This window comes from Sceloporus occidentalis, unplaced genomic scaffold, assembly GCF_023333645.1.
Source record: "Sceloporus occidentalis isolate IW3139 unplaced genomic scaffold, rSceOcc1.0.p SCAF_6, whole genome shotgun sequence".
NCBI classification, from domain to species: domain Eukaryota; kingdom Metazoa; phylum Chordata; class Lepidosauria; order Squamata; family Phrynosomatidae; genus Sceloporus; species Sceloporus occidentalis.
This window is the reverse complement of record NW_028316986.1, coordinates 91,950,923-91,968,822: the sequence shown is the minus strand read 5'-3', so window position 1 is coordinate 91,968,822 and position 17,900 is coordinate 91,950,923. Positions and strand designations below refer to the sequence as shown.

At 40.6% G+C, this 17,900-nt stretch overlaps 1 protein-coding gene across 1 annotated transcript; it reads right to left on the bottom strand.

Annotated features, from left to right (window-relative positions):
• Positions 1-13: 13 nt before the first annotated feature.
• Positions 14-14,008, bottom strand: LOC149311100 (pantetheinase-like). Its single transcript, XM_089530352.1, has 7 exons — positions 13,786-14,008; positions 13,568-13,698; positions 5,264-5,456; positions 4,028-4,322; positions 1,638-2,011; positions 486-656; positions 14-166 (listed from the first exon to the last, which is right to left on the bottom strand). The coding sequence occupies exons 1-7, from the start codon at positions 13,996-13,998 to the stop codon at positions 50-52; spliced, it is 1,494 nt and encodes a 497-aa protein (XP_089386478.1). The 5' UTR covers positions 13,999-14,008; the 3' UTR covers positions 14-49.
• Between the last annotated feature and the right edge of the window lie 3,892 nt (positions 14,009-17,900).

Here is a 17,900-nt window from a genome sequence, read left to right as displayed (position 1 = left end):
GAGTTCTGATTGGGTAAAAAAAGAAGCAAAGTAACAAAGGACAAGCTCATTATGATGTGTACAGTGGATGCGGAGAGTCTTTTTCATACCATCTTCCAAAAAGAGCCACAGATAAGAGTGGCTTTGATATTTTCTTGTTACTAATGAGACGCCCATCAGTCAATACCTGTAGGAAAAACAGTGTACAGAGAGAACCATGTTTGTATACAACTGTGTTATGAATGAAGACAAAAAATAATTACTGATATCTAGGGGTGCACTTAAAAGGTAAATGTAAATGATTGTCAAAGACCTTATAAAACTGCAAATCCCAGGATTCCGTAGGATGGAACTACAGCACTTAAAGTGACGTCAAACTGCATTATTTCTACAGTGCCACTGTACCCTAACATGGCAATCTCTTTCAAAAATGTTTCTAATCATTTTATTTTTTAAAAAAAACAAAACCTTGATAATGTATGAAGCAACTTTATCTCATCCCTTACCTGAAATTCTCCTGGGGCCAGTTGAGTCTCAGTGAGCAAGACTTCTGGAAAGATGTAACTAGTGTTAAATGTGCCACTGAGGGAAAAGGAGTCAAATCTTGTCTGGGCCATATCTACTCGCTGCCCACATGATTTCACGTCTGTGCTATTACACTTCAGAAGTGTACATATCTATGGAAAGAGAGAGGAGAGGAATATTCATGGGCTTAAGTCAGCCACAGAAACAGGAAAAACATTTCATGCTCATGGAATGGGAAAAATGCATATGTTGGCAGCACTGGGATTTGGAATAGTCCTACACTATGATTATATGGTTATCTATTGATTGATAAACAATTTTATCCTGATTTTGACCCCCAAAAATATCTTGCTGTGTTGTTTCCAGGATTAATCCCACAGGATTAAACAGAAAAACTGGCCAAAGTGGCCCCAAATTCCCCCAAATGATGAACAAAAAAGTTTCACCAAAAGCCTAATGACATCAGGAGCTTTCACATTCTTTCACAAAGTAACATCATTTCACCATTGTTTCCCAAACCAGAAAATATCATTATTTGTGATGTGTCACTTTCAGGTTCTATAGAGGAATTGTGGTAGAGTGGTTAAAATTCAGAATTTTAGTTACGTTCAGGAATCAAAAATTATAGTACTGAAATGAACTGAGGGCAAAGTTTGTCAGAATGAAGGCTTCAGGTCTTGTCAAATTCTCTGCTTTGGAATGTAAACAATTTGGAAATGGCTCCAGATTTTAAGTTGCTAGCCCAAATAAAAGAAAGTACTGCAAGAGACAGTTTAGGGACAGTGAAACAAAACATATAGATAAAAGATTGATGGCTAAGCCATGTGAGATAGAGACGTATGTTAGGACATCCAATGAATATACAGGGGTGTAAATGTTTAATTCAATGTAACCAATGAAAATGTGATTTGTAGTTTCCTATGTTCAAATACTATAACAACTTGGTTCATTTTAGAATCGTGGTCCCAGAATTTGGAATATGAATTTCCTCTGGGAAAAATGCTGCAGCTGAAAATAAACATGTTTCCTTTCCGATCAAGCTCCTTGATCTCCCTACTGATTTCTGGTTAAAATTCTGGTTTTAAAATAATCAATAATCTATAACAGAATGATGTTCCACACAACTCCTTTACCTGCAAATAATATTCTCCTTCGATCACATGAAGCCCATCAAACGCACCCACTGCATAAATTTCATCCTCTCGTTTTTCAGTCATTTTGTAGCTCAAGTGACAGCAGAGGCCCTTGTGGCAGACGGTATAGTTTCCTGCTTGTTGGGATAGTTCAGCAAAAGTGAAATTATCAAAATAGATGCTTCCAGTGAACACCTGGGTCTCTGGTACAAAGTGCTTAACACTTGAAGCATATAAACTCCAATTAACAGGAGGAGGGTATGTGGGTGAAAGGCGGGGGTGTATATCAAGTTGGGCAAGCAGGAGTTTGCCATTCTGTGTTTCCATGTCGAAATGATACACTTTGGGGCCATCAGGTGCAAAGATACCACTCCCTGTGGGTGACAAAACAGACTGAGAAGAAACTGGGTTTTGCTACTTATTTCTCTAGGGTGGGGTGATTAGATTTGCAGTCCAACACATCTGGAGAGCCACGTGTTCCCCACTTCTGACCTGAGATTGGACAAGACGCATTTCTGGACTGCAGTGCCCAGAATTCCCCAACCTGCATGGCCCCTGGCCATATTGACTGAGGCATTCTGGTAACTCTAATTCAAAGTAGTAATGTTTCCAAACTTTGTTCCTGCCCTAGAGGAAGAGTGGAATATAGGTGAAATGAGAAACAAGTAAATACAGGGCACATTCATGCTACACAATTGTAGTACTGTGTTCCAGTTTTAATTGCCATGATTCCATCCCATGGAAACTTGGGTCTTGCAGTTTAGGGAGGGATATTTAAAATTTTCACCAAGCTACAAAACCCAAGATTCCATAGGGCTGAACCAGGACAATTAAAAGTGGAATAATAGCACTATAATTATGTAGTCTGAATGAGCCCCTAGGAATGCTATCCACATGTTGGCTTTCTCCACTAACCTGAACCCAAAGAGAGCAGGCGTGCCAGAAGAAGGGCTTATGAAATAAATATGGAGCAATTCTTCCAGACTACGTGGTTAACTGCATGATGTAGGGAAAAGAAAGATCACCATAGAAACAAGTCATATGGTATAAACAGCACTATTCATCATTTGGTCATTCACTAAGCACACTGAATGTGGACAGTAGCAGTCATATTTTGTCCTATTATTTTCATCACATTATATAGGACAGGAACTTTGTTTTTCTTCTGGTTATGGCATCATGAACTCTTTGTTGTCCCACATTAGTTAGTCCCTATGAGATATTTTTTTAAAAAATGGGAAGATGGGCAGGATTTTCCTGTCCTTGAAAAGCCGCAGGATAAGCCTGGGTTGCATAAGGGCTGCAGATACCTGGCCACAGGAGAATGCAGTAAGATCTGTTATTGACAGTTAAATGTGTGTGTATCTCTTTGGGGAAAAGACAGGCTAAGACATATGCAATAATCTCCTAGGTATCAAGTTTTGATGCCGAAACCTCAAGGCTTGGGATAGTCCCACCCTGCAAACCTAAATACACAAAAATATGTTGCTTGAAAAGTCATCTCATGCGTATTGCATGACTTGAAAGAATAATAAAAAATATATAATAAAAATTTATTTTTATCCCATACCTCTGTATATCACAACCGGGGTGGCTTACAAGATTAAAAGATACATATCCCTGTCCCACAATCCCTTCCCCCCATAAAATACAATTAAACAATTATTATTAAAACATAACTTAAAATATAGATAACAAGTCTATATTGCACCAGTCATAACTATTGTACCAGTCACAACTATAGCACTGAACGTATTTTGAAAGGAGTAGCCATATGTTGAGGGATGCTGTGGCTCAGTAGTTAAGATGCTGTTGTGACGACTGCAAGATCGACAGGTTGGTAATTTGAGGCCCACGTGCTGCATGACAAAGTAAGCTCCTGTCCTGTCACTAGTCCCAGCTCCTGACAACCTAGCAGTTTGAAAGCATGTAAAAGTGCAAGTAGATAAATAGGTAACACTGGTGGGAAGGTAACAGCATTCTGTGCAGTCATGCTGGCCACATGATCACAGAGTTGTCTTTGACAATGCTGGCTCCCTCAGCTTAGTAACAGAGATGAGCGCTGCCCTCTACAGTTGGACTTGACTTGACAATCAGGTCACAGGGGAATACCTTTACTTTTAGCCATATGTTATTTTGTTGTAGCAAATTTAAATCAAACCACAGTATTGAAACTTCATTGTGAAACAAATTTTAAGATGCCATTGAATTCTGTTGCATCTTTCAGTGTGATTCTTTTCTCAGGTTGATTTCTGAATAAAATCACAGCTGGAATACAAAGTTTTCATTAGAAATTCATAAATTAATCTAATTTCCATCAGTGCCCTTCTGTCTCCACAAGCGTTCTAGCCTTGCTTGAAATTACCAGAATAAATGGAGGTTGCAATTACCAGTAATATCAAATTGAGGCTTGTGAATATTAGCTGCCAGGAGGTTGACACGCATTCCCATAGCCCAGGCTGAGTAGTACTGAACAGCAGACAGAAGTGGAAGAGTGTTCATCCAAGCAGTAGGGAAGAGGACAGTGTCCACGTTGAACTTTTCCACAAGCGATACAGCAGGTTCATGAAAATTAAGCATGTCAGCGCAAGTGAAAACACCAAGCTTCCCAAAGGGAGTGTCAAAGTTAACAAACTGTGGATCCTTCGCATAATTAAAGTAGACCTCAGATGCAAAAAGGTTGTACTGTTCGTAAGAGGAAAGAAAGGAGACAATTGGAAGAAAATTATGCATCAAAGACAGGATACATAGTTTTTGGTGTTATCTTCTCTCTGTGTTAATTTTCATAGAGTATTATATGTTTTTCTTTAAATGGCCATAAAGTAAAGTGTTAATTTACAGATAAAATAACTGAAACAAATATAAGGTCTGGGTAACATTTTATATTCACATTTTTCAAAGTGAGAGATTATTATCTACCATGGTTTGTCTTGCCAGCAACTCTTAGTGCAGTCAGAAAGCAGCATAGAATGGAATGCAAGAGCAGGAAGCATGTGTACTACCAATAGATGGAGGCAAGAGTAGACTTTTCTTCAAGTTCAAATAGAGCAATGTGAATTTACACCCCCATGCTTATTTAGAGCAGTGGTTCTCTAGATGCTGTAGAACCACAGCCCCCGGAATCCATTATCAGGAGTCATGCTGGCAGGAGCTTACGGGAACTGACGGCCAACAGCCTCAAACTTCAGGTGAACTATGAGTGGAAACCACTGATTTCGAGGAATCAAAGAGAAAATAGCATGCTTCCCAACTATTTAAATTTGGCAGGGGCAGTCCTTATTAATCCTCTTGTGTCACACTTTCCCAGCTGCTTTTACAATGTTCCAGTTTCTCTTTCTCCCACTTCCCTCCTTTGCCCTCAGCTTACTTCACTTGTTGCAAACTGAGTTCAAAGTGCAAAAGTAGTTTGTACTCAATTAGCTTAACAGTGGGTAGAGGAGAGCAGGAAGCAGAATCTTGCCCTTCCTAGTAGACTCAGACAAAAGCAAACTGCTTTAGCCTTTCCTAGCTTGTAGGTTCTTCCCCATTAACAACTTTTGCCATCTTGACCACACTTTGATGTTACTTGGCCACATGTGTCCTGATTTTCATGTGTGAAATGTTGGAATGTATGATGGAATTGTTACCTTGTGATAACGTGCCACAAATTTTCCTTCTGAATCATAAACAACATTTGTGTTGTATTGATAACGACCATCACTGGGGCATTGGGGATCACTAGAGTTACATGTTTTTTTGTCCCCCATGTTAGCAACCACAAAGATGGAGTAGTTTCTTGCCATACAGCTGAGTCTCTCCTGTACTGGGGTTGATCCATATCTAATGTTGAGAAGAAAAAAAACAATAATAATAATTTAGTGAAAGGGGGGGCAAAGGAATTGTGACTTGTTTGAATCTATTAACTGAGAATCTGGTAGCTTAAAGAAGATTGCATAGTTACTGCCAGGCTGGGAATAGGAAGAAAGAAATGAAAGACAGAAAAGATGGAAAAGCTGGTTGATTCAGCAGTACCGAAGACTTCAGAGAGATTATTTTTAGAGATGGTGATTTCACGAATGGGAAGAAATCTTGAAGTAACCAGAGAAAATGGTTTGGTGGAAACCCTGCAGCAACAATAAAGCTTTATCACATTATAGCAGCCATAATGAACATAAAATCAAATAAGGTGAAAATAATCTATCGTAATAGTTCACACTGTGGTCCAAAGTGCCATTTACTCTGTGTCAGGGATGGGCAACCTCTGGCCTAGAGATTAGAATCAGCAGCCCATGCTAGCTTCCCAGTAATTCTACAGAAGTTCCTTCCCAACTCTCCATTTTCCAGCCATTTCCCCTCTTCTAATACCATTTGGCATCTAGAAGAGGAATCACTGTTTCACAGCTATGATCCATGGGTTACAAGTGCATGGGTGCCTTCAAGTCATCTGTCATCCTATAAATTTTACAGGGTTTTTCTAGGTGGTTCTGCCCATCCTTTTCTCTGAAATATAGCCTACAGCACACAGACAGTCTCCAAATACAGTGGGCCCTTGGTATCTGCTGGGGCTTAGTTCCAGGATTCCCTGTGGATACAAAAATCTATAGATGCTGAACTCCCATTATATACAGTGGTGTAGTCAAATTGTGCCCCTTATATAAAATGGCAAAATCAAGGTTTGCTTTTTGGAAATATATATATATATATATATATATATATATATGGAATATTTTCAAGTCTTGGATGGTTGAAATTGTGGATAAAAAAATCTGTGTATATGCAGGGCCAACTGTAGTAACTAGAGCTGACCCTGCTTAGCTTTCAAGATCAGATGGGATCTGGTGCCTTTAACATACTTAGATCACAAGGTTTAAACATAAAATACAAGACCAACAAAGGTTACAAGACGCAGGGCCTTTTCACACTGCACAGTTATAGTGCTATCATTCTACTTTATCTTCTATGGCAGCATTCTATGGAATCCTGGGTTTGTAACTTAAGGTGGGACGTTTAGGATTCTCAGGTAAAGAGCTCTAGAGATTCACCATAATACAATCCCAAGAGTCCCGAAAATTCAGCCATGGCAGTTAAAGGGAATTACAGTGCTATAATTGTGTAATGTGAAAGGGTCCTTGACTGTGTGGTATAAACTAATGCCTATCAGTAATGCAGGGATGTCATTTTGGGGGTGTTGGTTACTGTCTGACTTTCCTTGCTAATAAGGCAAATGTCATTCTGACATGGGTTGCCTAGACCAGTGTGTGATAACAGGAAAGTTTACTTGCTTAGGAAATTTTGCAGTTCACTGTCCAGAATATGTGAAGAACACAGAAATAATCAGTCCTACTATGGGATCAAAATCTTACCAAAAAGCAGACTTCTTTTCAACTTTTAATACACTACACAGGCAATAGGGCTTTCTCTGCTTTGGCCCCGCAGACTTGGAACTCTCTCCCTGACGAGCTCCGCTCAGCCCCCTCCCTGGAGTCGTTTAAGAAAAACCTCAAGACTTACCTCTTTCGCCAAGCTTTCCCCCACGTGTCCTAATGTCATCTCGGCCTCAGAGGGAGCCATCAGGCAGACCCAGCAACATCTTGGACTGCCTGAAGGAAGAGGCCCCTCCCTCCTCAACTGTCATCTCGGCCTCAGAGGGAGCCATCAGGCAGACCCAGCAACATCTTGGACTGCCTGAAGGAAGAGGCCCCTCCCTCCTCAACTGTCATCTCGGCCTCAGAGGGAGTCATCAGGCAGACCCAGCAACATCTTGGACTGCCTGAAGGACGAGACTTCTCCCTCCTTTAACTGTATTTTTATTGTATTAACGATTTTACTGTACACCGCTATGATCATCGCGGAATAGCGGTCTATAAATAAAACATATTATTATTATTATTATTAATGCCATCCTTCTCCTTGTGTATTGTAATGGTTGGAACTGCCTCCACTGTGTTTTTACTGGTTTTTAATTATTAGGATTGAATGATGGATTTTATAATTTTGTATTGTATTGTTTTAATATGGGGGGACTTTGATTGTGTAATTTTGTATTTTTATTATTCTGTAAACCGCCATGATCGAAGGAATTGTGGTATATAAATAAAATCTCATTCATTCATTCATTCAATAAAATTACCTATCCACTGCCTACATGTTCATCAAACAACTATTACATAAACCTTGTTATCTTTACTAATAAAAGGATTACAATGAGAACAAATGATGCAAGGACTGGAAGAGCTGAAAAACTAACTACTGATGTACTCATTCTGATTAAGATTTCTAATGCAAACATTTGCATCACTTCAGCAAAAATTAAACCATGCCACCTGTTATTTTAAAGGCAGTTGAGAAACACCGTTTAGCAATAATTGTACTTTTTAATACAGGGGTGGGTAAAGTGTGGCCCATGGGCAGCATGTAGCTCCCAGGGCCGTTTTTGTGGTCATAAGGGTCACTAAGGGGTCATAAACCTTTTGGCCTCAAATCCCCTCTGGAGTGTGTGTGTGTGGGGGGGGGGCATTTTTGCCATATTTTGGATCCCCCCCCAGGTCATTTAGGATCAGAAAATACTTTTTTAAAAATTGGAAGTGATGTCTGGCCATTTCCTATTTTGAAAAAAGGGCTCTCCTGGCTGAGAGGGGCTGACAACATGGCAAAAATGTCCCTCACAGCCTCTAGAGGGTATTGGGGCATTCATGCGCAAAGAATTAGAGGGGGGGGGGGTTCAGTGGGGGTGGAGTGTGACCTCTTAGGTCTGCAAGGGAGCTAATGCAGCCCCCTAGTGTCCCACAGTTGCCTACTCCAATTTAATATCTGCTTTCCCAAGCTTAGTTTTATTTGTTTTTTATGGCCTTTCAGCAGATTATATTAATGGTTTTTATTTATTTATTTAGACTCATTCTTCCCTTCCTAAAGGGCTGAACAATGGTCAGCCCCCCCTCCCCATATGTAGTTGGACTATAACTCCGTCCTATCTGCCTTAGCCAGCAAGCATAGTGGTGAGGTATGTTGAGCACTGTAATCTATCATCATCTGAAAGACTGCACTTTTTCGACACCTATCATAGAGGGATGTGGTGGCTCAGGGGTTAAGACACTGACTCTATTGGTTCCAAGATTGGCAGGTTGGGAGATCAAGATCCAAGCACGCCGCAACAGGACGAGCTTCCATCACTAGTCCCAGCTTCTGCCAACCTAGCAGTTCGAAAGCATGTAAAAGTGCAAGTAGATAAATAAGTACCACTTTGGTGGGAAGGTACCAGCATTCAGTGCAATCATGCTGGCCACATCACCATCAGAGACGGCTTAGTAACAGAGATGAACACTGCACCCTGCAGAACATGACCCAACTTGACAACCTTGTCAAAGGGGAAACTTTTACGATAGAGGAAGCATTCTTGCCTGAGTTTAGATGATCCATGGTGATGTCCCTGCTGTTAACAATCCTATGCTCATTTGTAATCTTTCTCCTGCATCCTAATTTTCCAACTTCTTTTATATTGCCACACTGCAGCATGTGCAATTTGTTGAAACTGAGAATAGTCTCCTATTCTGACTTTACTATCTCATACTAACATGGACCCTTGGGCAAGGGCAGAAGGTTGGGGACCCAATTTCCCACAAGGCTAGGCTGAGGGGGCAGACCCACACTCCTGAAATAATCAGGCAAAATTGGATCACCAAGATTTCTGTGCAATGCCTTCTCAGGCATTAGCAATCAGAAATGTGCTAAATGATCAAGCACAGAGAAGGTAAGGAACCAATGGTTATTGAGCCCTCCCAGGTATAGTAAAGGCTGCTTGCAATCTCTCTTACAGTCGGCCCTTCTTATACACGGATTTTTTATACACGGATTCAAGCATCCACAGTTTGAAAATGTTCAAAAAAAGTATAAATTTCAAATATCAAACCTTGATTTTCCATTTTTTATAAGGGACACCATTTTGCTATGTCATTATATTTAATGGGACTTGAGCATATATGGATTTTGTTATCCACGGGGGATTTTGGAACCAAACACATTTACTTGGGAGTAAACTAAACTGAACCCATGGAGGCAGGGTGACCAGATGTTCCTCTTTTCCAGGACATGTCCTACATTTCAGCCATCTATACAGGAGAAATTCCAAAATGTCCTCCATGTTCAGCATGACTACATTTATTTTTAGCTATTATTTGGTAATTTCCTCCATTTCCCTGGCATGCCCTACATTTTGTGGTGCTTTGTCTTCATTTGCAGTTAGGACTTCAGGTCACTCTGCATGGAGGACATTTCTAAGAGTACATCATGCTTGTAAGAGTCTTCATAGTAAATGATATGACACTGATAGATGGAGAAAGAAATCTCCTTTCAAGTATTTGCAAGTAGAAAAAATTAATGACAACTAGTAATGTTGAGGGACCAGGTTCTTAAGTCCCTGAAAGCTAAAAACCTAAAAGGTAATTAATATCTTGTCTGCAGTTTTGCACACAGGGTGCTGCAATCCATGTGTGATTCTAGGTTTTGTTTTTATTTTGAAGAAAGATTGCAGCTAATGATAAAAGATTTTGCAACTGGCTTTAAGAGGGTAAGAATTCATCTACTTATTTCTAAGTAGATACACTTAGAATTACACTAGGACACAAATTTGTGAAACAAACAATGTATATCAATATACAATATGATCTGGTTCAGAAATATCTGTCCTAGAGTAATCCTATGCATATCTACTTTGAAATAAATCCAAAATGAATTCAGGGGTGCTCGTTTCCAAGGAAATGTATGTGGGATCACAACTTAAATTGTTATCCTCCCGAAACATGAAAACAGTTTAACTTCCTAAAAGTAGCTGTGTTGACCTGTAAAAAAACAACTTTTACAAGCAATATTTTGTGGATGTCAGGGAAACATTTATACAGTGACAGGTGTTGTGCTTGTTTCTTTAGCAATATTATTTAATTTCATGGGGCTATATCACATTACATGAATATTACTGGCTAGAAAATCTGGCTTTTACAGATTTCTAGATTTTCAGAAAGCAGCCATGTGGCCTGTGGAAAATGTGTGTTTCTACTGCCACCTACTGGGAAAAATTGAGGCGATCAAGCAGGCATGTACTGCAAAGCCCATCTGCTGCTCAGGCAGAGGCAAAAAAGAAAAAAATAGTTAAAAATGGTGTTCAATGGGTCTCCTCACACATCGGTCTATGAATGTGGAACAGAGGGGAGGTTGCAGAGGGAGTAATGTGTTTACTGCATGTGGAGCGCAATGTAGCACGATCGCCTTACCCTGCTTCCCAATCCACTGGGGCAAAGGCTGTATGAACGGAAGAAAATGGCGCCTGCAATGCAGGAAAGAGAACAAGTGGGTGACAGCCCCAGGCCAGCCCCTTGAGCACTGCTCCTCCCATCCCCGTTCCCGAATGAGACACCCTTTTGTTCTCATTCTTATGCTGTGAATCAGACTCCGGAGGCACAGGAAAACTTGCTAAAAAGCCACTGTTTTTTAAAACCAGTTTATCGACCAATAATTCAGGTTTTTTCAGGATAAATCGGTTCAAATTCAAATTCCAATGGAAATGATATCGGAGCAATGCAGGTCGAATGCACACTGAAATGGAAACAATGCACCCATGATTCGCATCCTGATCCGTGTTATAAGCCAGTGGGAATGGGGCCAAAGGCTTTCATGTCCGACATCCATAGTTTTTTGTGGGTTTTTCGGGCTATGTGGCCATGTTCTGGAAAAGTTCATTCCTCATGTTTTGCCAGCATCTTTGGCTGGCATCATCAGAGAATGCTGGCATGAAAGTGAGTGACAGACATAGCCTCCAAAGGAGTCACAGACATAGCTGTGACGAACAACCTTTCTGTTGAGGCAAGCACTTGGGACTTTTGTTATCCCACTGCTGCCACCAATTTATGTGAAGGTCTCTGCCCACCCTTCACCTTGACCCTGCTCCCACCTAATTTATGTGAAGGGCCCCAAGATACTCTCCTATGATGGCCCCACACCCCTGCATTTCCAAAGATCAGTAGCGTGGTTTGATTTCAAAACACAGGCCAAGTGGATATTCAAACAAGAATAAAAGTTTATTTTAAAACAGAATGGAAAAAGGTAACTCGACATGAAGTTGTTACTGTGTCTTTCTCGGTTACATATATACAGGTTTGTTCTTAAATCCCAATTAATAACTCAGCCACACAGGCTATAATATCCCCTAGGAAATTATGTAAACGAAACCCCTCTTTCAGAGTCTGGCTACACTGAGTCTCTCTTCTCTAGACTCCCAAACTAATACTGTCCCTCTCTGGACCTATCAGACCCTTTCTTGGTCTATGATCAACACCCCACTCTAACAAAATGCTGCTCCCTCAGGAACTCCTGGAACACAGTCCTCTCTTGGACTCTACTGTTCCCCAACTGAACACCAGCTTCCTCTCTTAGGGTTCCAAACCCTAACTGACTGAAACCAACTGCCAAGAGGAATCTTCAAACTCCTCAGCCAGCACCTGATTGGCTTAGGGTCTCTGGCTTCTGATTGGCTGGTTTGTGAGTCAGTTCATCACAATAGCCTCCAAATGATCTACAAACCCACCAAGAAAAATCCAGGAAATGCTGTATTCAGCGAAGGACAGAAGGACCCTCTCATGGCTGCATGAGTTTACCGCATACCGTGCAGCTGTCGACAAGTCTACAAAGCGACCACCAAACACAGTGTTCAAACATGAATCAAAGAGACACTGCAGCCTGGGTCAGACAGAAAAATCAGCAGTAGCAGAACACGTTATAAACTATCCTGGGCATAAAATGCTATTTGAAAACATTGAAATTCTGGACCATGCCAACACCTATCAGGTCAGAATGTACAGGAAAGCCACTGAAATCCACAAACACCTAGACAACTTCAACAAGAAAGAATAAACCCTTAAAGTAAACAAATTTTGGCTACCAGTCCTGAAAAACACCAAAATCAAGACCCAACAAATGTAGATAAAAACCACTCAGGGTCAGCGGGGTTTCCCAGGAGATAATAGATCACTAATTAAATAGACATTCTGTCAATGAAGTATGGCAAGATACTTTTCTCATAACTATTTAATAAAATTTGATAAATATTTTTTATAAACAATGTGTTTATAATGAAGGTAGAGACACCAAACTTCACAGCAAATTGCTCAGAAGTATCATCTACCATATTCATTTCAATATCAAAGGGCTTCCTAACTGCAATCCCACTCAAATAAAATACAAGAAAGCACTCACAAAATTGTTTGTTTATTTTGACAAGATATCAGGCCAACAGCATTGTCCATTTTTTTCTTAACTAAAAAGAAGCAAACACCACTATATATTTACAGAAGGAATAAAAAACACTATGCAGTCAAAGAAGGAGCAAACACCACCATGTATTCACAATGACTATTGCATACTGGAATCTAGCCACCTTGGATACTGGAATCTAGCCCCAGAAGATAGGCAGCATATAAATTCAATCAATCAGTGAGTCAATCAATGTCTGCATTTTGTATTTCCATTGAAAACTAGCAAAAAAATGCACAATTATTTCACCCTGGGTGGTTCCAGACATGGCTGTTTCAGTAGATGCAATTACTTTGTATCATTTGAGGCATTTTACAGTAGATCCACTTCTAGCTACCCCATGTTTTCCCATTGTTTCTTCCATCTTTTTTTCTTTCCACAAAAAAAAAAAAAAAAAAATGTTTTAAAAAGAAAAGACAGAAAAAAAGTGGACAAACTCTTTTAATTAGTAGTACTATAAAATTCATGGGCTTGCCGTATGTTGAGAGGCAACTTGGAGGCACATGCACAGATGCACACACACAAAACTCTTTCTCCAGAATGCATTCCACCACCATGAAGAAATGTTAAAGAACAGTGCAGTCAAAATTACATGTGCTTGAAATTGCCCATTTCTGTTTTGTTTTGACGAAGAAATCAAGAAGGAAAAATACCTTTCAGGCTCGATGCATGGAATCCAGTTGACTTGAGGATTTGGTATATCCTCAAGATAAGGATAAATTGTGTCTCGTGTGAAGACCCAGCCATAAATGCCATCTTCAGGTGTCACAATGATTTGGGCTCCCTAGAAAAAGATATCTGTTTAAATATATTCACCTCCAGGGTGAATACTGTTGTTTAAAGGGCATCATGTTAAGTGAAGGAGTAGTACTTGCTCAGCAGCTGTTTTGATGGCTTCTTCTAAGATGTCTAAATTTTTGTTCATTAGCTTCAAGGCATCTTCTGGAGTGACAAGTTCTGGGGTATCTCCTGAGAGTATAACAGCATGCTCATAGACAGCAGCTATGTAGGTATCTAAGGCAGAGGTCTGAAGCACAATTCCAGTCAGAAACAGAGCATAAATAGAAAACTGGAAAGTAACCATGCTGGCCAAGTCTGTCTGTTACTTGAAATGAGAAAAACCAGGAGGTTGTCACTAGCAATAAAAGGGATAAGAAGCGATTTGGTTACTAAAGTTGAAGGGGAACTCCCATTTCATAACAAGCTCCAAGTATGAGAAACCAATATTGTGAAATGTGCAAATGGTTGCCACATAGGGGAAACTATACATTTTGTACTCAGCTTTGTACTGAGTAACTACACTCTTTGTGCTCAGTAATAGGTTTACACATGGGAAGGCTGGCACATTCCTCTTACAGTGCTGTCCTTGGACATAAAAGAAAACATATCAAAGTTAAACACACACATATAGGATGTATTTATTTATTGGCCATGACAAAACCCAGCAAATGCTTAAGCTGAGCAGAATGAGGTGTGTTTGAATAGGTAAACGACACTGGATAAAGTTCAGTTCCTGAAAAAGTGGCTGGACTTGTTTGGCTAGTATATGAGTGACAGAATGCCTGGGAACACCCTGAATGTGGAAATAAATTCAAGGTCCAAACAGTTAAAAGACCTGAGGATAAGGACAGCAAATAAATTACTCCACTTCTAAACCAGAACAAAATCATTAACTGTCTCCTCTTCCACATGCACACACACATACTCTGGAGTCAACACTAAGGTTGTTGTAAGAAGTACTGTACATTGTTTGTCTTTATAGCCCAGAGAAGCATCAACAAAAATATGGGGCCGGTTCAGCTCCCCCACCATTGTGTCTCAAGGATCACCTGGTCCTTTGCCTCATACAAGTAACTGCCTGCTATTCATTCTTATTGGAGAGAGTGAAGCTGCCTCATTCATTCCAACAGCTGTTTACTGCCTTCACCTCTTGGTAGGCAGGTCTTCTTAGAAATCACTACAATTTATGGGCCATTTTCTTCCTCTCCTCCTCCCATCCACCCATCCATCTATCCATTCAAATAATTTCCAGGAGAAATAACTACAATAGTGGTTGTTTTGCTAGTTAATAATGATGCTGTACCATCTTACAAAATTAATTACAAAAAAAATGATACTTAGAACCTGCCACTTTAGCTGATGAGAAGGCAGTGAAGAAGACCAATGGTGGCTCTTTCCTTTTGATTATCTCCACTTCTCTCTGCCTGGTGAGCAGCAAGGAGACCACCTATAACCATATTCTGTGCATGACAGGACTGATACATTTAGGGAAACTCAAACCTGATTGCTCTTTAGAACAGTGAACAACTTAGTGATGTCTAGTAGGCCTATTTTCTGTCCCTGGGACCCTCTGGGTGCCACATGGACCAACAAAAATGCCAAAACAAAGCCCTAGAAGTGATCAGTTATCCACTTCTTATCTTAAAATATGTGGGGAGGGCTATCACCTGTTCAAAAGGTAAGTTACCAGTCCAGGAGGCTCCTAGGAGAAATAATTCACCCTCTTGTTTTGCCAAAAGCATCATCTGGAAGACATTGGGCCAACTGGGCACCACTTGCAGTCCTGGGGCCACACTTTGCCTTAGATGACTTTCCATCGGAAAGTAGTGAAGCTTGCCTAACAGCCTTGCCTATTTCTTTCCTGACAGGGGCGAAACAGACGGTCAAAATAAACAGGTTTCCAGCTGGCTTCCAGGCAGGGTGTTTAGATGACGGAAGCCTTGAAGCCGGCTGAAAACCAGTCTCAAGCCGCCCTACAGGGAGAAAAGCCAGACTAAAAAGGAGCTGATTTTTTCCACTTCTTCCTGGAAAATGCATACCTTCACTTGTATGTCTAAATGTTGTGACACCAGAGCAGCTCTAAAGGGGTACTCTATCCTAAACCTATTTGTGCATATAAATGCTCCGTCACAGGAGTGCATTTAAGAGGTGGGGGTGGCAATGCTCAAAAGAGAAACTGTGACACCTCTCATGGAGTACAACATACACAAAACAGTCAGTAACATGGAATGAAGGGGGGAGGGGGGTCATGATTTTACTTTGCCGGTATCTGCATGGGCACACCTCTGCTCTGCTGCCCTGTCCTGGTGAAGTGTTGCATATGCGAATGTGTGCAGGTTCACAGGGATGGCTATCCAATCAGATAGCAGTCGCCAGCTTGGCTTGTAGCCATATCATGTGGTCATGACATTCACACTCCAGTTGCCTTGGCAGGTGGTGCGGTTGGTGGGGTTTCAACGCGGCTTTGGAAAAGGCAGCCTCAAGCTGCTTTTTCCTGCCCATCTTTTTCACCCCTTTGTTACGTTTACAGTGCCTCGTTTTTGGTTTGTTAATTCATGCAAACTTTTCCCAGATCATCAGCCTCAATGGATGGAATATTGGTTTGGTTTTATTTATTTATTTTTTTAAAAATCTGTCTTTTCCCCCACCTCAAACAAGAAAAGGGCTAAGCTGTTTCTTTCATTTTTGTTCTATACCGTTAAAAAAAAATAGCTAGAGGGAGAAATGTGGTCTTTTTTACATTTACAACATTTAGCCGCCAGAATCTTGGGATTTGTTCTTTGGTGAGACACAACAGCATTCTGGCAGAAAATTCTGAACATCTCAGAGATTTTCTTTTTTTAAAAAAAATGTCATATAATTGCATATGATAGAACCATGGTGACTAAAGTGATATCGGAGAGACCGTTGTCCTAGCAAGATAAGCAATACACATCAGCTCTAAGTCACTGATGCTTAGAAACTATTGTACAAGAGGAGATGGGTCTATCTAACCCCCTAAAACTCTGAAGTTTACATTTCCTCATGTGTAGATTACCTGTGCAACTGTATGGTCCTAGGTAAAAAGCATACAGAACAATGGATACACAGAGTTGGAAATTCAAAGTAGGGTCTCATTCTGTTTACGAGACCTATATCCTTATCTCCCAACCCCCGTACAAATACACGCTTGATCCTAGACTGAACCTTGATGACATTAGATTGAGTCTATCTCAAGTATGACTGTCACCCAAACCTAGAGCTTATCCCCACTACTGAAAAGGCAGTGAGACAATAGTTCTTGGCACTGGAATGGGACTTAGAATATTTGAAACTCAGTGGTTGACCTTGGATCACTCAGCACATCCTATCAAACTAGATTGTTGTGAAGGTAAAAATGTACACTGCCTTGAATGTTAGAAAAAAAGTAGGATATATATGTAACAATGATAAAAGAACTCAGTTGAATTAAGCCATTACTTGAAATTGTGGGCTGTGGATGGGTCTCCCTTTTGCTCTGTGGAAATACAATCCAGAACAGAAGGCAATGACTTTCAATGAAGGGAGTAGCTGTGTACCTGGAAAAGAGATGTCCCTTTTATTGAAGATAACCGGGAGGAATCCACATGGATGAATGTAGAGTTCATACACTAGAGTACACACAATGGGTTTGACGAAAGGCTGTGTATTACAAGAAACTGAAATATGCCATAGAAATTTTACTATGATCAGAAGCACCTATGTTGGTAAATCGGAAGCTCATTCCAACTTACATTTAACCCAGTTTCCGATTCGCCTTCACTCCGTGTTGGTAAACAGATTCCAAAAGGTCCGTCTTTGCCACTATGAAAGTGGATCTTTTCATTATCCCATTGTAATCGCTTCTTTTTTGACACAATTGTTGTCCCCACTAGTTTGCGCCACTTCAAGTTCCATGTCAATCATCTGTGCATCATGAGTGACGTAAGCATCAGCCCAGGCAGCCCATCTTAAGAACTATATACATATATACTGTATTTTCCGGCGTATAAGACAACTGGGTGTATAAGACGACCCCCAACTTTTCTTGTTAAAATAGAGAGTTTGGGATATACTTGCTGTATAAGACTACCCCTCTTCCAAATCCAAGGAGGGAGCAGACCAGTGTTGCTAGCACCGGCCATATGTTCTCTTGTGACCTCTGCGGAGGCCGCAGCCTCCTCAGAGGCCAAGAAGAAGGTAGCAGCC

What these genes read in the sequence shown, in the direction of transcription:
- LOC149311100 (XM_089530352.1), bottom strand. Translation starts at nt 13,998, where the DNA reads ATGGTTACTTTCCAGTTTTCTATTTATGCTCTGTTTCTGACTGGAATT. An exon ending in TCAAAACAGCTGCTGAGCAA is followed by an intron (nt 13,699 to 13,785) that starts GTACTACTCCTT and finishes ATCTTTTTCTAG; the next exon opens with GGAGCCCAAATCATTGTGAC. An exon ending in AAGGAGAATATTATTTGCAG is followed by an intron (nt 657 to 1,637) that starts GTAAAGGAGTTG and finishes CTCTTTCCATAG; the next exon opens with ATATGTACACTTCTGAAGTG.